The following is a 26192-nucleotide window of genomic DNA, read 5'->3' on the forward strand; positions in this document are numbered from 1 at the left end:
TCTAAAAATTAATTTCTCAGCTAAAAGACAACAATATCAATAAGACAATAATTTATTTTTTTTATTTTACTCTAAAAGAAACTAACTTTAAATTGTGTTTTATCATGAAAATGAGCAAGATAATCATAATTTTTACTTTTAGCATGATATATTGAACTTCACAATCCTAAATAACTTGGAAATCACTAATCAGGATGGAAATTAAAAGTGTTAGGTAATCAATCCTCTTTTTATTTTTTTAAAGTAGTTTTATGTAGTATTTACAAAGCATCTTATTTTTTTGGAAAAAGGGTCAAATATGTTCCTAAACTATTTTAAAAAGTCTAGATATATCCTCCGTTTAAATTTTGGTTCATTCATGCCCTCGTCATCTAACTTTTGGTCCAAATATGCCCTTATAGGCGTTAGTTGCCATGTTGGACGTACCCAACTCATTTTTAATATCTTTAAATGCCACATGGATATCATATGCCATGTCATTTTAACCTTACCACATGACATTTATATGAAAATGAAAAGATATTCGGACTCATAAACACCTAATCCGACCCATAAATCAACCCCCTTTCAAATAAATTATCCGACGATTTTCAAAAATTTTGTTTAATTTTTATTTCTTTCGATAAATTCTGAAAATGAGTAATTGATCAATAAAAAAATTAGAAAAAAATATGAAAAAATATAAAATTAATGCCAAAAATTCACAAATAATTATAGTAACCTTAAATTCAATTTAAACACTTTTTAAAAATTTTAATTTTTTTGATAAATCATGAAAATGAGTAATTGATTAATAAAAAAAAATATGAAAAAAATAAAAAATAAACGCCAAAAATTAAAAAATAAATAAAGTAACCTTAAATTCAATAATTTCAACATTTTTTTAATTTTTAATTTTTTCGACAAACCCAAAAATGAGTTTATTAACAAAAATATGAAAAAAATTGAAAATTACGCAAAAAATTCACAAATGAAAAATAGGAAAATATGAAAAAATATAGAATAAAAAACACCTAGAATATAACAAAATATTCTAGAATATAACAAAATATTCTAGAATATAACAAAAGTATCTGGACGAGAGCACTCTGCCAGGAACCAGGTCCCCGCATTTGTGAGGATCATCAAAACACCTAGAATATAACAAAATATATCGAATAAATTGAGATAGCGGACAAGAAATTATCTTTCTTCAACTTCATTACGTGTCGCTATCTTTATATGGTTTTGTGAAACAACTCCCTGGATACGTCTACCAGAATCTTGTATTTGGCTCCACCAAATTCAATTTCTTTTTTTAGGATAAAGCCAATTATTTTCTAGAAATCTCTGCTACTCATATAAAATGACAACTATTTTTGCATGATTTTACTTGGTTATAATTCTTGAATTATGATGTCAAATAACTAAGTATTCAAACCAAAAGACTGAATTAAAATAAAAAATTTGGAAGTTCAATATTATAGCATATAGGTAGAGTACAAATATAGTATTAATTAATGCAATGTTCAAAATCACGGGTAAGAGACCTGACGGATTTGGTACAATGGTTTGAAAAATGTAATAATGAATGGTCCATTCTTACTCTAAAAATTAATTTCTCAGCTAAAAGACAACAATATCAATAAGACAATAATTTATTTTTTTTATTTTACTCTAAAAGAAACTAACTTTAAATTGTGTTTTATCATGAAAATGAGCAAGATAATCATAATTTTTACTTTTAGCATGATATATTGAACTTCACAATCCTAAATAACTTGGAAATCACTAATCAGGATGGAAATTAAAAGTGTTAGGTAATCAATCCTCTTTTTATTTTTTTAAAGTAGTTTTATGTAGTATTTACAAAGCATCTTATTTTTTTGGAAAAAGGGTCAAATATGTTCCTAAACTATTTTAAAAAGTCTAGATATATCCTCCGTTTAAATTTTGGTTCATTCATGCCCTCGTCATCTAACTTTTGGTCCAAATATGCCCTTATAGGCGTTAGTTGCCATGTTGGACGTACCCAACTCATTTTTAATATCTTTAAATGCCACATGGATATCATATGCCATGTCATTTTAACCTTACCACATGACATTTATATGAAAATGAAAAGATATTCGGACTCATAAACACCTAATCCGACCCATAAATCAACCCCCTTTCAAATAAATTATCCGACGATTTTCAAAAATTTTGTTTAATTTTTATTTCTTTCGATAAATTCTGAAAATGAGTAATTGATCAATAAAAAAATTAGAAAAAAATATGAAAAAATATAAAATTAATGCCAAAAATTCACAAATAATTATAGTAACCTTAAATTCAATTTAAACACTTTTTAAAAATTTTAATTTTTTTGATAAATCATGAAAATGAGTAATTGATTAATAAAAAAAAATATGAAAAAAATAAAAAATAAACGCCAAAAATTAAAAAATAAATAAAGTAACCTTAAATTCAATAATTTCAACATTTTTTTAATTTTTAATTTTTTCGACAAACCCAAAAATGAGTTTATTAACAAAAATATGAAAAAAATTGAAAATTACGCAAAAAATTCACAAATGAAAAATAGGAAAATATGAAAAAATATAGAATAAAAAACACCTAGAATATAACAAAATATTCTAGAATATAACAAAATATTCTAGAATATAACAAAAGTATCTGGACGAGAGCACTCTGCCAGGAACCAGGTCCCCGCATTTGTGAGGATCATCAAAACACCTAGAATATAACAAAATATATCGAATAAATTGAGATAGCGGACAAGAAATTATCTTTCTTCAACTTCATTACGTGTCGCTATCTTTATATGGTTTTGTGAAACAACTCCCTGGATACGTCTACCAGAATCTTGTATTTGGCTCCACCAAATTCAATTTCTTTTTTTAGGATAAAGCCAATTATTTTCTAGAAATCTCTGCTACTCATATAAAATGACAACTATTTTTGCATGATTTTACTTGGTTATAATTCTTGAATTATGATGTCAAATAACTAAGTATTCAAACCAAAAGACTGAATTAAAATAAAAAATTTGGAAGTTCAATATTATAGCATATAGGTAGAGTACAAATATAGTATTAATTAATGCAATGTTCAAAATCACGGGTAAGAGACCTGACGGATTTGGTACAATGGTTTGAAAAATGTAATAATGAATGGTCCATTCTTACTCTAAAAATTAATTTCTCAGCTAAAAGACAACAATATCAATAAGACAATAATTTATTTTTTTTATTTTACTCTAAAAGAAACTAACTTTAAATTGTGTTTTATCATGAAAATGAGCAAGATAATCATAATTTTTACTTTTAGCATGATATATTGAACTTCACAATCCTAAATAACTTGGAAATCACTAATCAGGATGGAAATTAAAAGTGTTAGGTAATCAATCCTCTTTTTATTTTTTTAAAGTAGTTTTATGTAGTATTTACAAAGCATCTTATTTTTTTGGAAAAAGGGTCAAATATGTTCCTAAACTATTTTAAAAAGTCTAGATATATCCTCCGTTTAAATTTTGGTTCATTCATGCCCTCGTCATCTAACTTTTGGTCCAAATATGCCCTTATAGGCGTTAGTTGCCATGTTGGACGTACCCAACTCATTTTTAATATCTTTAAATGCCACATGGATATCATATGCCATGTCATTTTAACCTTACCACATGACATTTATATGAAAATGAAAAGATATTCGGACTCATAAACACCTAATCCGACCCATAAATCAACCCCCTTTCAAATAAATTATCCGACGATTTTCAAAAATTTTGTTTAATTTTTATTTCTTTCGATAAATTCTGAAAATGAGTAATTGATCAATAAAAAAATTAGAAAAAAATATGAAAAAATATAAAATTAATGCCAAAAATTCACAAATAATTATAGTAACCTTAAATTCAATTTAAACACTTTTTAAAAATTTTAATTTTTTTGATAAATCATGAAAATGAGTAATTGATTAATAAAAAAAAATATGAAAAAAATAAAAAATAAACGCCAAAAATTAAAAAATAAATAAAGTAACCTTAAATTCAATAATTTCAACATTTTTTTAATTTTTAATTTTTTCGACAAACCCAAAAATGAGTTTATTAACAAAAATATGAAAAAAATTGAAAATTACGCAAAAAATTCACAAATGAAAAATAGGAAAATATGAAAAAATATAGAATAAAAAACACCTAGAATATAACAAAATATTCTAGAATATAACAAAATATTCTAGAATATAACAAAAGTATCTGGACGAGAGCACTCTGCCAGGAACCAGGTCCCCGCATTTGTGAGGATCATCAAAACACCTAGAATATAACAAAATATATCGAATAAATTGAGATAGCGGACAAGAAATTATCTTTCTTCAACTTCATTACGTGTCGCTATCTTTATATGGTTTTGTGAAACAACTCCCTGGATACGTCTACCAGAATCTTGTATTTGGCTCCACCAAATTCAATTTCTTTTTTTAGGATAAAGCCAATTATTTTCTAGAAATCTCTGCTACTCATATAAAATGACAACTATTTTTGCATGATTTTACTTGGTTATAATTCTTGAATTATGATGTCAAATAACTAAGTATTCAAACCAAAAGACTGAATTAAAATAAAAAATTTGGAAGTTCAATATTATAGCATATAGGTAGAGTACAAATATAGTATTAATTAATGCAATGTTCAAAATCACGGGTAAGAGACCTGACGGATTTGGTACAATGGTTTGAAAAATGTAATAATGAATGGTCCATTCTTACTCTAAAAATTAATTTCTCAGCTAAAAGACAACAATATCAATAAGACAATAATTTATTTTTTTTATTTTACTCTAAAAGAAACTAACTTTAAATTGTGTTTTATCATGAAAATGAGCAAGATAATCATAATTTTTACTTTTAGCATGATATATTGAACTTCACAATCCTAAATAACTTGGAAATCACTAATCAGGATGGAAATTAAAAGTGTTAGGTAATCAATCCTCTTTTTATTTTTTTAAAGTAGTTTTATGTAGTATTTACAAAGCATCTTATTTTTTTGGAAAAAGGGTCAAATATGTTCCTAAACTATTTTAAAAAGTCTAGATATATCCTCCGTTTAAATTTTGGTTCATTCATGCCCTCGTCATCTAACTTTTGGTCCAAATATGCCCTTATAGGCGTTAGTTGCCATGTTGGACGTACCCAACTCATTTTTAATATCTTTAAATGCCACATGGATATCATATGCCATGTCATTTTAACCTTACCACATGACATTTATATAAAAATGAAAAGATATTCGGACTCATAAACACCTAATCCGACCCATAAATCAACCCCCTTTCAAATAAATTATCCGACGATTTTCAACAATTTTGTTTAATTTTTATTTCTTTCGATAAATTCTGAAAATGAGTAATTGATTAATAAAAAAAAATAGAAAAAATATGAAAAAATATAAAATTAATGCCAAAAATTCACAAATAATTATAGTAACCTTAAATTCAATTTAAACACTTTTTAAAATTTTTAATTTTTTTGATAAATCATGAAAATGAGTAATTGATTAATAAAAAAAATATGAAAGAAATATAAAATAAACGCCAAAAATTAAAAAATAAATAAAGTAACCTTAAATTCAACAATTTCAACATTTTTTTAATTTTTAATTTTTTCGACAAACCCAAAAATGAGTTTATTAACAAAAATATGAAAAAATTGAAAATTACGCAAAAAATTCACAAATGAAAAATAGGAAAATATGAAAAAATATAGAATAAAAAAAATTGTTGAAATTATTGAATTTAAGGTTACTATTTTTATTTGTGAATTTTGATGTAAATTTTTATTTTGTTTTCATATTTTCCCTTTTTTATTAATAAATTACTCATTTTCGGGATTTATCAAAAAAAATAAAAATTTAAAACAAATTGTAGAATGAAATGTTACTATATTTATTTGTGAACTTTTGGCGTTAATTTCTATTTTTTTTATGCTTTTCATATTTTTTATTAATCAATTACTCATTTTCGAGATTTATCGAAAAAATAAAAAAATTTAAAAAATATTGAAATGTTAGATTTAAGGTTACTATTTATTTATGAATTTTTGGCGGTAATTTTATATTTTTTTTCATATTTTTCCTATTTTTTTATTAATCAATTACTCATTTTCGGAATTTATCGAAAAAAATAAAAGTTAAACAAAATTGTTGAAAATCGGTCGGATAATTTATTTAAAAGGGGATTAATTTATGGGTCGGATTAGGTGTTTATGAGTTCGGATATCTTTCCATATTCATATAAATGTCATGTGGTAAGGTCAAAATGACATGGCAATTTCATGTGACATTTAAAGAAATGAAAAATGAGTTGGATATGTCCAACATGACAACTAATGTCCATAAGGGCATATTTGGACCAAAAGTTGGACGGTGAGGGCATGAGTGAACCAAACTTTAAACGGAGAGTATATCTAGATCTTTTCGAATAACTTAGGGACATATTTGACCCTTTTCCCTATTTTTTTCAATTTTAACATAATTTTATCTGTTTTTGCTTATTGAACTCTTTTGTTGTTTTGTTTCTGGTCTATTTTTTTATTATTATAGTAGGTTTTTTGAATTGAAAATTTATTAAAGATAATTTCTATCCAACAAAATTATTATTTGTATATATTTTATTATTTTTAATTATTAGTATAAAATTATATTAAATATATTATTATTTATCGTTGTACCGAAGTTCACAACCCTCCACTCAAATTGTAGAGATATAAAACATTGCTAAATTGTTTTAAAAATAAAAAAAAATAGCGGCCTCATTTGCAACGTTTAGCAAAAGGGATAAAAGTTTGGTAAAAAGATAAAGTAATGAGGAGTTTGTGGGGTTAGTGAAAACTATTTGCCAGCTGTGTTTCACATGCTTCTTTTTGATAAGTCTATTACATAATGGACCTATTTTATTTTATTACTAGTACATATTTTCTTTAAAAAGTATCAATATTTGTATAATTTGTAGAGGTCGCGGAGGATATAAATTAGAATAGAAAATTTATAGATAAAATACATTGACTTGTTATATTTTCGTACTTATATTTATAGCATTCTTTCATAGTCTTTTATCTTAATGGTTTATTTTTCGACTATCATATTACACTAAAGTAAAAATACTTTTTATCAAAAATAAATATATACATTGATAAAGAGTATTTTAAGTTTTTATCATCATTAGTTAATTGTCGTTCTAATGTCACTAAAGGCTTTAAGAACATATAAAGAGTGTTTATTGTCGCTAAAAGTACATATTTATTGGTAATTAAGCTATTGTTGTTAATTTATTGTCGTTGACGATTATTTTTTGTAGTATTGTTATTTATTTGTATATTACCTCTTTTTTTGAATTGTCCTGGTTGTTTTTCTCTTGAGTCGAGGATGCAATCAGAAACAATTTATTTATCTTTGAGGTAAAGTAATATTTGTGTACATTTTACGCTCTTCAATTCAGACTCTACTTTATAAAACGACACTAAATATATATATAGAGAGAGATTGTTTCTTATACTTTTACGACCTCTTTTTCGATTTCTTATATTGTGTTATTTTTAAGCCAAGAATATTATCAAAAATGATTTATATATCTTTTAAATAAGATAACATTTGCGCATATTTTACCCTCCTCAACTCGGACTCCACTTTACCCTCTTCAATATGTTACATCAATATCTCCGACTTAAACTTTTACAAAAATGAAAAGAAGGCAAAAAGAAAAACGGAAAAGGGTTTAAAATACCCTTGAAGTATTGAAAATGGTACAAAATTACCCTTCATCCACCTATTAGCTCCAAAATGCCCTTTTCATCCACCTATTGGCTCCAAAATACCATTGTCATCCACCTATTGGCTCTAAAATACGCTTGTCATCCACCTTTGGATTCAAAATTGACCACTTTTTTAATTGTTTTAAAATTAAACTCTTTAAATATTTTTTAAAATACTTGACGTTCAACTATTGGTTATAATTTAATTTATTAATATAATTTATAAACCAACCCACTACCCACTTATTACTAACTAAACCTCACCCAATTAATAATTCAATTATAATATCAAAATCATCATAAATACTACTAACACACGATGAAATTATAGATTCCTGAAAATAACATTCAAAATTATTCGAGTTCGAATCGAAGCCCCAATTAAATTTAGGTTGAGCCGCTTATTTAGGAGGACACTTTCTTTCAAGATTGAATGAGAAATTTACGGTTAAAGGTAAAGAAGTAATACATCCCGAATTAATTCATGCATTTTTTTAAAATATAATTTTATAAATATTTATTATTTGTTTTAAAACCTTTAATATATTATTTTTAAAAAAAGTTACCTATGAAGTAACATCACATAATTGAGATGTACGAATAATTAAAATAAACATAGTCAGAATTTTAAGTTTATCGGTAATTTTATTTAAACACTTGAATGTATGATAATTTACTTCTATAGATATTTTCGCCTCAAATTTTTAAAATCACTCAATTGGTAGTAGCTAATCTGTTGTTGCATTAATAATGTGACGGATCTATTAATTTAGAGGGGTTTAATTAGTAATGGGTGGGTAGTGGATTGATTTATAAATTATATTAATAAATTAAATTATAACAAATAGTTGAGCTCCACGTATTTAAAAAATATTTAAATAGTTTAAATATAAAATCGTTAAATAAGTGGTCAATTTTGAACCAAAAGGTGGATGACAAGGGTATTTTGGACCCAATAGGTGGGTGAGAAGGATATTTTGAAGCCAATAGGTGGATGGAGGGTAATTTTGTACCACTTCCAATACTTTGGGTATTTTAGACCCTTTTTCCGAAAGAAAAAAGGAAAGTTGAGAATTCTCAGCTTCTAAAGAATGTGTAACGATACTGTACTGTTTTTAACCCTAACTAAAAATACTAGCCAAACTAATGAACAAATTTCAGTTTCGAGCCACACGATAAATTGTTTGTTTTCACATTCCAATAAAGTTTTTTTTTCTTTTTTACCACAAGTTGACTGACTGAATTTGTCATTACTTAGTAGATTGTGCATTCAAAAACTTAATATATTAATAATACACCTAAGATTATCACTAAAATAATTAAAGAGTTGCACAAGGATGTAGATGTGTTATTTCTCTTTCAATTATATAATAATATGATTGATCAAAATACTACAGCCAATCACAATAAGAATAACTTAAATGGTTTCCTTTTTAAGTATCTTCATATTCAAATAAATATATTCCTTATGCTATACAATTAATTAATTACAGATAAGGACAGCAAATTTGCTTTGTCTATCCACGTTTGTACAACTATTTAAATAATATAATAAAAAGAACATCATTTAATTTAAATTAAAATTATTTTATAAAAGGTAAAGGGATGGGCAAAATTAATTTTCATACAAAAACATCCTGATCCCACTACCACCTTCACGTAATTTTCAGCTTTATTTTACACTTTCCTTAACTAGGAGGCAACTATCATTTATTTATAGATTATATACATAATATAAATATATTGGCTTTCAATTCTTTATATATACACTTTCGTATCCAATTTGCAGTAAATTAATCTGGTTAGAAAATTAAAATTTATATCTTAATATGTTACTTCGAATATTTATAAGATTATATTACTTTTTGAAATTTATGTGTCAAAGAATTAAAATAGAAGATTAATAGTACATATATTTAAATCTTGTAGGAGTTTTTGACGGAGGGGAAAGGACTACCCTCCTCTCCTATTTTTTTTTATTGGTAGAATTATTTAATAATTACGTAATTTTTTTTAATTTTCAGTGGGTAGATTTATTCTTCGTTGTTATGTACATTTGTTATTTTATTGTCTTATTTTTTTAACAATCTTATTTGGTAAGCATTTTTTTTAGTCAATATTTATCGAGAACAATATTTCTATCTTATAAAAACTGATATAAATTTTGGATAAATCCTATCTCATCAAAATTTATAATTGTAGGATTACATTTGATATATTTTTAATGTAATAAAAAGTGTTTTAAAAAATATATTTCCTAATTTAGAAAGATTTCATGAGTAGCTCTTTTACTTTATGAACATGAAGAACTCTTACCAACAACTTAAAATATTTTTACTTTTACGTTAATGTTTTAGGTTAAATACTAAGGAACAAATCCTTACAAGTCAACTTATGAACTCTTAGCTTCCAAATTTTGTAGATTAGACTCCATATCTTTTTTTTGCTTTAAGGAAAATTTTGGCAGTCTATGTTAATTAGTTTAAAATTAATTTTGGGAGTTTTACAGCATGTATTTTAATAATTCTTATACCATCTTGAGTAAAATTATCATGATATTTAAGATTTTACTGTCCCACTTGATTCAGATTCAACTTGTAGAAAGTGTACTATGAGAGATTCTAGTTATTCTAACTAGAGGTTTGAAGAAATTTAATTTTTAAAACACAATTCAAAACTTTTAATTAATTAATGGTGACGGAAAATTTTCAATTCATTTCATTTTTTTTTACATGGTTTGATTTAAAATTAAAAGGTCATTTGATAAGTGCATTAGAAAAAAATAATGTATACATTAATATAGTGAATTACTAGTGTTTTATTTGGTATACTTGTTCAACTTATTTGTTCATTTTATTTAGTATTAAGCTATGTATAATTAATAAATGAAAATTAAAGATATCAATGAAGTTCTAATACATGTATTAATGTGATTAAAGATATAATATTCATTCAAAACCTTTTCAACATTTTTTCTATCATAGTTATTGAGGATATTTTTGTTAATAAAAGAAATTATACAATACACATTATCTTTAATATATTAAATTAAATACTACATAAAAAATAATTTCAATATAACTATACAACTAATAAACATTACTAATACATCATATAACTAATGCAAACAAACTAAAACTAATATAACAATATCAATGCATTATATATAACACAATTTTTATACGTTATATCAAAACAACACTTATATTTCAATAAAGAATAAAGAGAAAAATGTCTGAAATATTCTAATTTTGATCGAAATTGCTATGATGCTAAATTTTATGGAGGACCCTTTATCCCTGCATTATTTAATAGTGCATTTTAAAGATATATATGTGTCCACGTGAACACGTTATTATTTATAATTATGCAATATTTATAATGTCCACATAAACACATATACACCTTTAAAAAAACACTATTAGATAATGCAAAAATAAAAAAATCATATTCAAAATTCAATAATATTACAATAATTCTAATCAAAGTTCGAATATATTTCAATTTTTTTTCCACGAATAAAGAATATAGTATTACACATTCATATTGGAAAAAGAAAAGACAAAAAAGAAAATGTAACCGTTAGAGAGGTGGAAAAGAGTACTAGGGATTGGGGTGGTTTTTCTAAGGGTGAAGACAAAAGTGCCCACAAACAACTCAGTAGTGAGTAGAGATCAACAGATGATTAGCCTCACATGGCCTTGCTGTCTCTCTTTCTCCCACCCACCCCCAACTACCCCATACCCTCTACCCCTCTAAATTGGTGCTAACATTCTCGTCTCAATTTATCTGACACTTTTCAAATTTTGAGATTCAAATAAATTTATTTTTGATAAAAAAAATTTCATACATGAAATTAATGGTTATTGTGACTTATAATACTTTTTACGTAGTTTACAAATATATAAATTCTATTTCAAAAAATTTAAAAATTCCATGTATAAATTATCGATTAAATTTAAACTGTTTAACTCTTAAAAACGAAAAGTGTCACACGGAAATAAAAAAACATATAATTTTGAATTCTTAAAGGGTGTGGTTACAAGTTAAGAACATAAACATGTGGTCTATTTGTATATGATTAATATATAAAGATAAAGAAGTAAAGAATACCCTAGCATAACAACAATAATTAGAAATCATTAGACACATAACAGCATGATTTAAAGATCAATGAAGTATAGGTCAAAAGTAGGGAGTCAAGTAAAATGAGTTTGAATTAAATTCAAGCGAATATAAATAAAATTAAATTAATATATGAATTATTAAGGAGTGTTTTCTTAAATTTATACATATCAAAATGAGTTAAATAAATCGATAAATGAAATGCCTACTGCTGAAAAGAATGATTAATTTTTTCTGCAATGCTTATAAAGTTGGCCTCAAATCTACGTAGAAAATACTACGTATCCAGGAATAGTCTATGTAAGCTTAAACTAGTACGTACCTACACCACTTATATAATAGTACACATAAAATCATTAATGAATTTTACATAGTACAGTAATTAAATTTAACAAACTTTATAATTAAGCATTAGATTAATAAAAAAGTATCTCAAGTGAAGACAACAATTAGCTAGAAACAACTAGAATATGAATTAAATAACGTAACCATTATTATTATTATTATTATTATTATTATAATTATGATTATCTTGTTGACAGGAATATATCATTGTTTACTCAGTTAAATTTCCTTAAATACCCTTTCTTTATCCCATTAAAATGTAGCACAAATTCATCATCTTCCTCACAAACACAAAAACTCAAAAAAGCTCTGTTTTTTTTTCACTGCCAAAGAAAAAAATGTCGAAGGACGTGATTGAAGAAGGACAAGCTCATCATCATGGAAAGGACTACGTTGACCCTCCTCCAGCTCCTCTTCTTGACTTCGCTGAGCTTACCAAATGGTCTTTTTACAGAGCTCTTATAGCTGAATTCATCGCCACCCTTCTCTTCCTCTATGTCACCGTTGCTACTGTTATCGGTCACAAGAAACTCAACGCTCTAGACCAATGTGATGGTGTTGGGATTCTTGGAATTGCGTGGGCTTTTGGTGGAATGATCTTTGTCCTTGTGTACTGTACTGCTGGAATTTCTGGTAAAACTACTACTTTCCAATTTTATGTATACGCAATTTTGTACTTTTGAGTTCATGGGTTTGAAATTTTTAATACAAATATAAAGTTTGAAGTGAAATTAGTGGGTTTTGATGAACTTGTAAGCACAACTGTAGCTCCGTCCCTATCTGGAAGTGGGCTGATGTATACAGTTCATGAGTCCAGCTGAATCTGATGTTTTTGGCTAAAGAATCACTAAAATTTTGAACTCATAACTATGGGCTCTAGATCTCTGTCAAAAAAAACAAAAAACTAACAGAAATACATTTTTGTTGTTGTTGTTGAAGGTGGTCATATTAACCCGGCGGTGACATTTGGGTTGTTCTTGGCAAGGAAAGTGTCATTGATAAGAGCAGTTGCTTACATGATTGCACAGTCACTTGGTGCTATTTGTGGTGTTGGTTTCGTTAAGGCATTCATGAAGCATTACTACAACTCAGAAGGTGGAGGTGCTAACTTTGTGCAACCTGGTTACAACAAAGGAACTGCTTTGGGTGCTGAAATTATTGGTACTTTTGTGCTTGTTTACACCGTCTTCTCCGCTACTGACCCTAAAAGAAGCGCTCGTGATTCACACGTCCCTGTAAGTCACAAAACTTGAATTTTAATTTATGTGTAGTTGTAATTTCCCTTGTTTGCTCTGTTTATGGGTCTAGTAGATCTGTAAATAGACCACAAAATAGTGATTTTGTTTATTGTGATTTCAATTCTAACTCTTTAAGTAATTAATTTGGAAATGAAGGTATTGGCTCCTCTTCCAATCGGATTTGCTGTTTTCATGGTTCATTTGGCCACCATCCCCATTACTGGAACTGGTATTAACCCAGCAAGAAGCTTTGGAGCTGCAGTTATTTACGGCGATGAAAAAATCTGGGATGACCAAGTAAGTTTTTACTAATTTACGAGAGATCTAATGTTATTAACATCGATAGTATATAATAAATATTGCTCATATAAATTGTTGCAGTGGATATTCTGGGTTGGACCAATGGTGGGTGCAATGGCAGCAGCAATTTACCATCAGTTTATATTGAGAGCTGGAGCTGTAAAAGCTTTGGGATCATTCCGCAGCAACCAAACCAACTAAGGAATTTATCAACCAGAAAAAGAGAAATTTCATTCACAAGTTCAAATTTTTCTGGCTTAATTGTTTGATTTTGTGTATGAGGATTAATTAATTAATGTATGAACCTTTTTTTTTAATCTTGTTCGTTTTCGTACAGTTTCATCTTTAATGTTAGTTTTTGGATGTGTATTTAATTTGGTATGAGACTCTATTCTCTTTCGAATAAATTTAAAGGTTTCATGTTATTTTAGCACTCAAAATCACCTTACCGGGTATTTGTTATTTTCCATCAACTTCAATCAGATACTTGTTATTTTCTATCAGCGTTAATATTCGGTACTTGTTATTTTCCACAAGTATAGGTACCTTGTCCACTAGAACTTCCACGAAAATCTTAATATGTAACAACCATTTTATAGAAAAGTAAAATCTTTTAAAGTAATGCATTTCATGTCTATCGTATTATAATTATAAAGAGTGAAGAGGCATATATAGAGCGAATCATACAAGAGCAAGAGCATGTATATCTAAAGTAAAATACTAATTATATTAATATTAGCACAGAGCCAACTTGTAATCAGGTGTTCATCCAAATTTTGAATCGTTTAATGAAAATTTGTGACTCCGTCACTAATATATACCGTATTTTCTATGGAACATTTCCACAAATATTGTTATGAAGGCTAAACTTCTTTTTTTTTTGTTGGTGGAAATTGAATAGTGGGCATCTATGTAGTACCCACTTAATGGAATCATTTAAAGAGCTTCTTTCAACCCCTTTAGATACTCAAAAACTTTTATTGATGTTTGAGACCATTTTCCACATAGAATAGTGCCACGTGTCTCCCAAAGAAAACAAAGATGCTCTTCAATGCTTATGGGTCTCTGTTTGGTGAGTCTGTAAAATTATTGCAGGGGTTGGCATGACAAGTGCCTGCATCAACTCTTTTTGACTTGAAGACAAACAATACGACTAAATCAAGCAAAAGCAACCAACGGTAATGAAAAGGTTAAAAATCATACTCCCCCTCTCTTTAACTTTTCAATTTCCACACTTTTGAAAACAGGGAAAATGGCCAAATATATCTTAAATTATCATAAATAATATTGCTTCTGTCTCAATTTATATGACTTATTCATCCTATGTGACATTATTTCTTTTTTGGTAAGTCTAAAAAAGGATGTCACATAACATTTAAATATTCTCTGCTTTTAACGTTGTTGGTCCCACTAAATCTTATTATGAGGAGAGAGAAAAAAATGAATTTACTTTTTAGTATGACTATTTTTTAAAAGATGATTTGGTAAACATTCGAAAGTCTTCATTATATCTTAAACATCGTGCCCGATCAAATGTTGTTACATAAAATGAAATGGAGGGAATATTTTTATATAAAGTAATAATTTAACCATAAAATATTTATTTTCTGATCAGAAATTTCTATCATTCATTTTGGACCACAAGTTTAAGAGTCTTTCTTTCTTTCTTAAACTCTATGTTGAGTCAAGCTAGTAGATATCATCCGTTGCACTTTTGGTATATTGATGCACCTATAGTCAAAAATTAAAGCCTATATGTCCTTCACTCTAACAAAAGATTAAATAGGGACACATGATACAATTTTATCCGTCTACCGATATTTAATCATTGTCCAATCGATGGATAAGATTATCACACGTATATATTCATTAGTATAAAGGATATATATATATATATTCTAGTTTTTTGAACGGCAGGACACCAACGTCCCAACAATATGACCGAAAATATTTGCATATCATCTAAAATAATTCGAAGACATTTATCTTTTTTCCTTTTGTTGGGAATATTAATTGCAATGTTTAACTGAAGGAATAAATTTCAGGTCACTAAAAAAATTGAGTTAACTATTTAAGATATTTGTTGTCTTAAGGATAATGGCGAGGTCATTTTTATCCCAAAATATAACAAAAAGAAGTATAAAAATAATTTTGAAATAGTGAGTAATAAAATGAACGAATAGCGTAGTAAAGAAAAAGGGAGAAGAGAGATGGGAGAATTTATAGAATAGAGAGACCAAAAAAGGCACACTTGTCATGTGAAGTAGGAAGGGTGCTAAGATCGAGAAGTGCCTTTACTGTGGATTCACATGCAAAAGGACCAAAAACCTAAACAATTGTAGGTCCCCATTATCTTTTTCTAACTCAGCATAAAGCCATTAGCTTTATTTTGTATCATCAAAACAGAATTGGCAGCACCCACAGCTAGTTAGTTTAGTCATAACTTTTTCATATTGGGGCCTTCTTCACTAGAGTAATAATTTAAGACTAGACTCATACCACAACAAACATACCAGCGGAATCCCACCAGTAGGATTTCGGATGATAGAATATACACAGACTTTACCTTTTCGAGGTAAGGGTAAAAATTATGTTGATTCAAATCTGGATATAATAAAATGGTACCATATGTCAACCATGTCAACAAAGGATTTTGCAGTGAAAGGTGGATGATTCAACACTCTTAGTAATGGATGAACCTTATATGCCTTGGAAAACTGGTTGACACCAGCATTCACGATACATAAAATATTCAGCCAGAGCTGCTCCTGTATAAGGAGCAAGGTATTGTAATGTAGCAGGGGAATCCGCCGTTTCTATACAAGGCAATAGCTTCAGTAAAAGCAAAACCCAAAAATGCATAACCAAAGCCCAGAAATGATTTAAACTTTAACATATCCGAGGTGATATTGTGGATAGCTTTCTACGTACACAACTCACCATTCATGAGAGACCTTTGTGCAGATTATGGCCAAACCATTATTAAATCACTCACTTGAACCTCTCTGCAAACAAACTTAAGCACCTGATACTGTGAAATAATCGACACGACCAGTGCACTTTATACAATAAGAAGTTCCTCTACCTTCTCATTTGCCATATAAATTGCTAAGAAATGGAAATTCTTCATAACCAGTATCTGTCTATGTAAAGATAGAATACTTCCTGCTAATGTGTCAAATGGTCAGTAATAATCCTATCAGTCTCAAAAAAAGCTCATACTCTTAATAGATCATTTCCCGATTCAAACCTTTTCATTTAGGGAGGGGAAAGGATTTTAGATATTTACATTTTTCTGGTCTACAATAAAAAGTTTCTTGCAAATAATGGAACTTACAAGCATTTGCATCAGGTTGAGAGATAGAAATTCATAACACTGAAATCATGATACAGGAAAGCAACAGATCAAGGAGCATCCTCGTCATAAGACTGCTCTTGGATACAGAAAAGTACACATTGACATAACATGTTAATACCTCAATCAGGTAATGCAGTTCCTCTCTCGAGGTTATTCTTGATCTCCAAGGTGTATTTTCCAAATGCACGTTCAATCTTTTTATTGAAGTGCTCGTTACGATCATTAATAGAGTCAATGTCTTTCTCTTCATGGAACTTTCTCCTCCGACTAAATGATTGGCGCTTCTCATCCCTGTCCTTGAGCTCCTTCACCATCCTCTCTATCTTGTCGTCTGATAATTTTGGTGCCTGTACAATTGAAAAATGTCAGTGTAGGTTGTCTATTTTCTAAAGTGTGAAATTAATTAAAAAAAACAAATCTAAGTATCATGGCTGAAGCTTACCTTCCCATACTGGAGACTAGAAGCTTCTCGATAAAATTCTGGGTCAGCTTCCTTCATTCTATTGTACTCATCTACATCAACAGCAACATTCTTTGTCCGCTTCTTGTATGCATCGTATAGCGTCTTCTGATTAAAAACTGAAAAAACATAGGTAAGGAAATCAGATCAGCTTCACCATATACAACTGCATCACAATCCAAAACTTCCAAACTGCCAGGGGAAAAAAAAAGGATCATCAATGTAGGTCAACAATGTTTTCAAAACAGGGGAGTGAACTATAAGAAAATCGGATACTTTTACCATGTCTCACTGAAAGCTCAGAAATATATCATATATTTACTACTGCTCTACAGAAGCATAAGACAGAAAATTGAAAAGAATTCTAGCTTTCCCTTACGGGCTAGCAGTTTGAAAATTCGTGCATGACAATACAAATTGCACAATAATACCCAGTAGACCGGAGTCCATCTTTCTACCTTCAATTCAAGCTAGATAATCCAAGGCTGGCAAATACATGAGAATTTTTGCCAGAATACAGAGTCAGTCACAGATAATTATAACTTCTCCCAACATAGCTCTATAAAAGTCTCCATAAAGAAACTTTGAAAATGATAGAATATTAGAATTTAATTCAAATGAAGGAGTCTAACTAATTCCCAGTTGCAACATAACAAAGCCCACAACCGTAAAAATGTAATCTTTCCAATTAGACTCATTAAATCTCAGCATGCGTTGATGTGAAATAGGATGAATTGAGGTACCTAGACCGTTTAGACATCCAGGCTCAATGTTCCAATAGAATAGAATGATGATGAAGATGTTCCATCTAGGATTTAAGTAGGATGGCTGATATGGAGGAGTGCAGCAGGAGTGTAATGTGCTAGGAAAATATCTACCAAAGTGGAAGGCTTCTATAAAACAACTATAAGACCAACAATGTTATATCAGAGTGAATATTGGGCTTCTATAGCCCAACAAATCGACAAATTGAGTGTCGCAAGAATGGGAATGTTAAAATAGATTGCAGTCTTACAGAGATTAAGTAAGATCAGAAATGAACACATCCCTCCATTAGATGGGACAAGTAGCACAGATAGAGGATAAAATAAGAGAATCACACTTGAGATGGTTTCGCAACGTGTTACACAGGCTTCTGAATGCACCGCTTCTTAGATGAGACAACATGATGATTGAAGGTGTTAAAATAGGAGGTATATCTTAAACCACATGCAAGGAAATTATCATTTATCACAAAAGATCTAAAATATCTCAAAATTTTGGTAGACCTAGCAAAAAGCTAAAAGATAGTGCAAGTTGAAAATCCGTACAGACGATACCAACTAGAGGACTAGTGTTTAGTCTTTTAGAGATGTAACCCTACAATATATTAGAGAACCCCTAGTATAAGATAATGCTCAAGTAGGGAGTACTGAAATATTATGGACAAACAGAGCATTAATGATATTGAGGAATCATACAACCGACCTCAACTGGCTTGGGATTAAGGCATAGTAGTTGTTGTAAGAACAAAATAGTAACCGGTTTACCTAGCTGAAATTTCTAGAAATAGATAACACACTAATTTCGTCATCCTCCTAAAGTAGAAGTGTAAATCAGGACATATTCCACCAAACTGTAGTTGATTTGTCTTGTCCCTTATGAGGAAATATATTCTAAAACGTAGTTCTTTTGAAATCCTACTCCAACTGGTCTCCCGTTCTTATGTAATCCATCATTTTGCTAAATAATATTTTTCTGTTATAAGGTGAACACATCAATTTAGCTTTCCGATTCATATTCCTTCTCTATGTCATACTATTAAGTCTATACACACTCTTAAGTAGTTGAAGCATACCAAAAACTCAGGCACAGCTTAATGTGCATTTCTAAAAGCCCTATACACTTTCATTTCTTAGAAGAGTTGATACCAACGAATCATGATGGTCAAGAACTTACTTCCTCATTGACCTTAAAGGAAGTGGAGAATCACACATAAATCTCACCGAGCAGCTAAGGGTAGAGTGTTGAAACAAAGTGAGCTTTTCTCAGAGACACATTTCGTGTTATATTTGAAAGCTTTAGTAATCATGCAAAAAAAAAATTCTTTTTTTAAATTTTCTTCTCTGTTCTTTGGTGGAGGGGTGGGGAGTAGAGGTCCGGAAATAGAACAGTGATGAAAAATCAGTCGTACCATCCCAACCAGCTGGAGCAGGCTCCTTCTCCCACTTCTTGTACTTAACCTCTGCAGACTCTTGTGTATCTAGCATATATGCCTTGCTCATATCTAACCCATTGGCATCCAACAACTTTCCAATTTTCTTCTTCCTCTCCTCAATCCATTTTTGCTTGGACATTCCCCTAGACTCTGGTGGAGCTTCTGTTTTTTTCTTCTCTGCTACCATTGCAGATTGATTAGCTTTTCTTGCCTCATTCTGCATAAAATTCCATAAACTAGAATATAAATAATTTGATAGAAGATACTATAAAGAAGAAAAGAAACCAAGAAGATGAAATATTCTTTTGAGAAAACGAAGTATTCCCTCCATATCAATTTGTTTGCCTTAATTTGATTCTGCACGGAGTTAAAAAATAAATACTCCCTCCGTTTCAAAAAGAATGACCTCCTTTCCTCTATAGTCCGTTTCAAAAAGAATGACCTCTTTTTTATTTTGGTAACATTTTAAAATCAACTTTCCATGTGGCATGTTTAAGGCCACAAGATCAACAAGATCAAAGGACAATTTTGTATATTTAACCTAACTTTAATTTAGGACCACAAGATACAAAAGTCTTCTGTATACTCTTAAATTCCATGTCAAGTCAAACCAGATCATTCTTTGTGAAACGGAGGGAGTAAGACTTTTGAATCTTGTGGTCTTAAACAAATATTTATGTAATGTACCAAAATGACATTTGAACCTTATGGCTTAAATTTGAGTGTAAATAATTACTAAATATAGAAAATGACATTCTTTTTAAACAAACTTAAAAGGAAAGCAAGACAAACAAATTGAAAAAGATGGAGGTTAGTTGAGTTATGGAAATCCCTCAAGAGAAGGAGCGTAAATAGAGAAGCTGACAGAATAATAGCATTGATTTCTACATGAACAGAAAAGAATCATATTTGCAATTACCATTTTTAACCTCAATTCAAATAACTTCTTCTTCCTCCCTGTGAGATTCGCGGCATCTTGTCCCATATTATCCTCTCCATCAGCTTGATCATCTGCATCACTGTGACTTCCAACAACATCCCTTTCATCAGGTGCACCTTCACCCCCATCGGAACTCACAACAGAGGAGCGATGAACATCAACAGTATTAGCTTGCAATACACCTGATAACGCATGAATAAGGTCAGGCTAGGAAAGATACAACAAATTTGCCATTCTACGGGAGCAAACATTAGGCATTAGCTCTACTTAGAAACAAAAGTGCTAGCAAAGAAATGCTTGAGGAAACACTTACGTGAGCTTTACTAGTTAAACATAACATGTTAGCATCTCCAACAAATCATGCTAGAAATACTTTTATCTTTGATTCAAGTATAGTTTTCTTCCTGCAACCAATGCAAGTAAGGCTTTATAGAGGTATAGACATCCCAAGGGTGTAGCTAGTGGTCAATAAACTGGTTGAAAATCATGATGTCTCAGGTTCAAATTCCAATAGAGGCAAAAACATTAGGCAATTTCTTTTCATCTGTCCAAGTCTTGGTATATAGGTCCCTATACTTGTGTTGGTGGGAGGTGCAGCTACAATTATATGAAATCTGTGCAAGTTGACATGCATAAAAGAAATAGAGATATAGCATAGTAGTAAAGACCTTTTACCTCCTACCATAAGATTGGGGGTTCAAGCCACGTATGAAAAGAGCCATTGTTGGGCTCATCGTGGGCGAAAGAGAGGTTTAAGAGGCAAGAGCACATCATACTAGCAATTATTATAATACCCTATACGTTTCAACATATGTACGACTAAGTTAATGTCAAAAAATTTATTTAAATATGTGAAAGTGAGGCTAAATTTGAGTCAAAGTAACTATCCAACTATACTAAAGTGAAGAATATAGTTTTGAGGGAATGAGACTTACAAATACAAGTGAATATGGAGCAAACTCACCGGCTAACTTGAGCTATGTGCTTCACCTACTAGCGTAAACGTCCTACCTGTTTGGACTATCTACTTGGTAATTTATTTCGATATGCTACTTGATTGAGCTAAGTGTATATGTAGAACTATATTAAATGAAAGGAAAGAAGGATGGAATTAGTATTCTATTTTGTTTTATATATTTGTAAAGTATGGGTATGGTGGGGCCCTATCACGACTGCTAGACAGTTGCAAAGTTTCTAACTCTTTTTTTTAAAATCAACAAGTTTCTTACTCTTTTAGAGGGTACATGGACACTATAGTTTTGTCTTTTGTATCAGTTGGTCATGCCTTTTATAGGGAAAAAACTTACCTGCACCGGGTGTTTACACCAAACTAATTAAATTTCCATTATTGTGATTTAATGGAGTAAAACACATGTTAATTAATTAAAGTTGAGTAATATAAACTATAAATTTAAACACATGGCATGCATGTATTGGATTAGTGTAAAGTGTAAACACCCGGTATTAGTAGTCATCAATACACAGTTCTTTGATATTACACCTGTCATAGATAATCTGCACAGCATATATGTTCATATGGTACTTGTTTGCCCCATCCAGAATTGGGGCGTGAGAATACTACTTCCATAACTCTTTGCTAGCTTTCTGAAAATCAAAAACTCAAAGCCCAATCAATAAAAGCTAAAACAAAGCCAAGGAATTTTGGCATTAGTTAAGACAGGTGGTTCTTAAACAACCTCATATCATTAGATTCATATGTTACCTAAGCATTGACACATATAAGTGCAACCTAAATGAAGTGTGTGGCTTAGCCAGTGCAGTGTAGTATCTTGTCTCTTGCTGACATGATAAAGTTCCACTTCAGCATATATAGATCCTCATTTATCTACTCAATGTCAATGGCATTAACACAAAAAAACCAATCACACTTTACATGATGTTCCAATACAACATTCACAAGAAATGTACTCTTCCCCGTCCCATGAACTACTCTTGACACCATTAATTACTTTTCCCCACTCCCTTGTACTGCAGACATGTCTGACAGGCAAATCTGTATTTCAGGCACTAGAAGTATGTAAGGATTTTGCATCCAGAAGTCTCAAATTCATGTAGCTCCAAGGTGTGGAAAACAAAATCCCAAGCTTCGCCCTTCCCTATGGTTAATGTAGATACTTATATTTGACCCTGCTCACATTGGAAGAGAAAGTTGATAGGTAGGAAAATAGGGAAAATGAAATTTTACACTCACCAAAGATTCGGGTAGCATAAAGCTTTATTAAAAGAACATGCCTTAATCTTGAACTATATATTATCTATTTTACACTAACTTAACTATAATCTTGGTAACATGATAGTGGTTTTATTTTCTACAAACAAATATTTGCACCAATCCTATTACTAAAAGTTGGGAGGATATATTGAAAGAAAAGTGGTTGCGAGATTAGGTTGGCCCTAGTGTAGAAAAAGATAGGCTTGTGTAATAGGCATGAATAGTGGAAGGAAAGATTATTTTAGGGGCAAGTAGGGTAGAATTCTTCAACAAACCACCAATTACCTTTCTTAATTCTTACCTCTCTGTTCGGCAGGAATATATCTCAAGTTTTCTGATGGTGGTTTTCAGCTCCAATACATACTATACCACCATGTCTACTCCATACTCATAATAGTACTATTGACATGACAGCCATATTCTCCAACACCTCACTTACTGATTTACCAGTTACCAACTATTTTGACCTCAGTGATGCAGGAGACAACACAACTATATATGTCTCTCAATCAGCTAACACCTTGTGCTCTCACTTTTCCATCTATAACTATCAAAGATTGCTTGGTCACTCTATCTCCGGTTAAACATTTTCTTTGATAGATCTACTACAACTACTATACACTAGGATGTCAAATCATTATACCACAGTTGTCTGCAAGGACCAAAGGAAAAACCTAGAAATACCAAGGACCCCTTTTGTGAACCTAATCTTTAGTCCATTAAACCCATGAACACAGAATTGCAAGTGAAACAATACCCATCAGTATCTTCAACCAAAGGGTAACTAAGCAACAAATAAAGACAACATTTTCCATTTGATATTTTTGTATTATTAATTGTTGGTGTTGTTTGCTTTGTTTTTTTTTGGATCTTTGGGTAAGTGCAAACAACTAGAGTCAAATGGTTTAACTTTTGTGATATGAGTTGAATTGTTAGTGCCAAAAAATGTCAAAGTACTCCAGGGTTGCAACTTAAAATTCAATTTTTACCTGTTTCAGCTTTGCTCATTTGCTTCTTTATTTCCGCTATTAACTTGAAGCAATATTCGCTGCATTCATGATAAGGGTTCGAAGCATTCCTACAATCTGGGTGAACTCTTCTATCGTCAGTCATGTTTTCAGTTTCCTTTATCACAGTAATTTCCTGCATCATTAATGCAAGCATCATATTTAACCAAAATAATCTTTTAAAAGGACTCAAACCTGAAAAACTTCACAACTCACAAAGTAAAGTCCACATATAATACCTTCAATCCATCTTAAACTTCTAAAAAGAGTTGAAAATTTAAGCATGCTTTCAAGTTACAAGTAACACTTATCTTCTCTACTACACCCAAGTCACCAATGAGTTAAAAGTTTTTTCTTTTACTTTTATTTTTAAAAATTGATGTTTCGGTGCTCGAATTAAGATGGTTAAAAATTAGAAATTGAATTCAGTAACTCGCTATATGATATAGAATCCCCACGAAACTTCATCATTAACGAAACTCAGACATCGAATTGACAAAGTACTTATATCAACAAGAGAAGCTCAACCCTAAAGCAACCAAACCAGTGCGCTCAAGGGCCTCAAAATAACAAATCGCCCAAAGAACCAAAAAGCCCCAAATTTAGTTCAAACAAACACAGATACACATCGAAAGACGCGAAATCGCACAGAAAAGAGATAAATTGGATCAATAGGCGAAATATAACGAAAAAAACACAACTCGAGATCAAGACAAATGCAGAGAACAGAGAAGGAGAAGCATACATACCTGGAAAAGATAAAAAGAGACGAACCAAACAAATCTGATGAAGGCGATGTAATGCGCAATAGAATAATGAACGCTGCGCTTGGAAGGACCAAATAAGCCTCTGCTGAAGTTCTAGCCCTTATACTAAGTGAATATAAATAACGGAAAAGTATCAAAATATCCTTCAGTTATTTGAAATAGTAATTATTATTTATACGACATATTTGAGCTATTTCAGATATTTTAATGATATTTTGAACTATTTTTAAATAATTTAATGATATTTTTAATCTTTTTTCGTATAAATAATAATTACTATAAAATGTGTTTATGTTGTATTTTATACAAAAAAAAAGACACAATACATAACAAACATAAACTTTAATTTAGCAACAACTGATAACTATGATTTTTAATTCTAATGTGCACTCATAAATACTTATACATGTATAAAAATATAAACATATTTGTCTTACGTAGCATCCTACACGATAATTTTGTGTCCTGCGAGTACTATATCATGTTAAAAATGTGTGTCTACTTAATCAACTTTATATAAATTTAAGTGTCTGCTTGTGTATACTCAAAGTTGAACGTATACTTGTCCGTTGAAATCAAATTAAGAGTTATATTTATGTATTATGCCCATAGAAAAATAAGAAATCTCAATCAACGAACATAGAGATTATGTAAGTTTTTTTTTCTATTAAAACATAAATTTTCATTGCAATTCATGAATAACATTTTACGTTATATCAAATGCACTCAATTAAATTGATATCAACTTCATAGCTTCATGGTGTAGTTCTTGATCTTGCAATTGAATTTATTAATATTGATGTACATGAATCAGCTATGCAAAATTTAATTATATATTTTACTTGGAAATATTATTTGGCATTACTTAGTGTTTCTTTAAATTAGTTAAATTATTGAAAATTATATCAACATAATTTAAATTATCGAGAAATACATCAGCAACTCAACAACGAACTAGATTTTAAATTTGTATAATTTTTTTCCAAAACAATTGATTAATTTTATGTCACTTCAACCCTCATTATATATAATATATGTTCGTTAAGCTTGATTATATGAGTACTTATCTAAAATAAATGTGTGCTCTAGTAAAATAGTAATGCAAGTTTTGCTTTCTTTAGACACATCTTAAGGCACTTAAATTTTACATCTATTTTACTCAAAAAAGATATTTTTACGTCTCAAGACACTTTAAATTTTGAGAGAAGATGCAAGAAATGTATTATCACCAAAAGTGATGGTATTTCTTAAATCTCATTAGGGGTAAGACATAGTTCAAGTTTCATCGCATAAAAGAAATAATATATCGGGTTAAAGTCCTTATGCATTATGATGATAATGTATTGAAATTTAAATCTCATCTAATAGGGCTAGAATGTTCTTATATGAGTAAGACGTGGAATTTAAGTCTCAATACATTATAAT

General features: G+C 29.7%; 2 protein-coding genes across 2 annotated transcripts; one reads left to right on the plus strand and one right to left on the minus strand.

Moving 5' to 3' along the window:
* The first annotated feature begins 12527 nt into the window (after positions 1–12527).
* On the plus strand, positions 12528–14230 carry LOC107002513 (aquaporin PIP2-7-like). The gene is made up of 4 exons (XM_015200565.2): positions 12528–12900; positions 13207–13502; positions 13662–13802; positions 13887–14230. Exons 1-4 carry the CDS (start codon positions 12606–12608, stop codon positions 14004–14006), a joined length of 852 nt encoding a protein of 283 aa, XP_015056051.1. The 5' UTR covers positions 12528–12605; the 3' UTR covers positions 14007–14230.
* A 2778-nt stretch (positions 14231–17008) lies between these two features.
* On the minus strand, positions 17009–24887 carry LOC107002731 (pre-mRNA-splicing factor syf2). Its single transcript, XM_015200886.2, has 6 exons — positions 24750–24887; positions 23983–24136; positions 20740–20942; positions 19797–20037; positions 17606–17742; positions 17009–17510 (listed from the first exon to the last, which is right to left on the minus strand). Exons 2-6 carry the CDS (start codon positions 24104–24106, stop codon positions 17283–17285), a joined length of 933 nt encoding a protein of 310 aa, XP_015056372.1. The 5' UTR covers positions 24107–24136; positions 24750–24887; the 3' UTR covers positions 17009–17282.
* Positions 24888–26192: the final 1305 nt, after the last annotated feature.

Source organism: Solanum pennellii, chromosome 10 (assembly GCF_001406875.1).
Source record: "Solanum pennellii chromosome 10, SPENNV200".
Lineage (NCBI taxonomy): Eukaryota > Viridiplantae > Streptophyta > Magnoliopsida > Solanales > Solanaceae > Solanum > Solanum pennellii.

Coding starts and splice junctions, on each gene's coding strand:
- LOC107002513 (XM_015200565.2), top strand. CDS start 12,606: ATGTCGAAGGACGTGATTGAAGAAGGACAAGCTCATCATCATGGAAAG. Junction 13,503..13,661: donor CTCGTGATTCACACGTCCCT/GTAAGTCACAAA, acceptor TTGGAAATGAAG/GTATTGGCTCCTCTTCCAAT. Junction 13,803..13,886: donor AAAAAATCTGGGATGACCAA/GTAAGTTTTTAC, acceptor AAATTGTTGCAG/TGGATATTCTGGGTTGGACC.
- LOC107002731 (XM_015200886.2), bottom strand. CDS start 24,106: ATGACTGACGATAGAAGAGTTCACCCAGATTGTAGGAATGCTTCGAAC. Junction 20,943..23,982: donor AATGAGCAAAGCTGAAACAG/GTAAAAATTGAA, acceptor ATGCGTTATCAG/GTGTATTGCAAGCTAATACT. Junction 17,511..17,605: donor CTAGTCTCCAGTATGGGAAG/GTAAGCTTCAGC, acceptor TCAATTGTACAG/GCACCAAAATTATCAGACGA.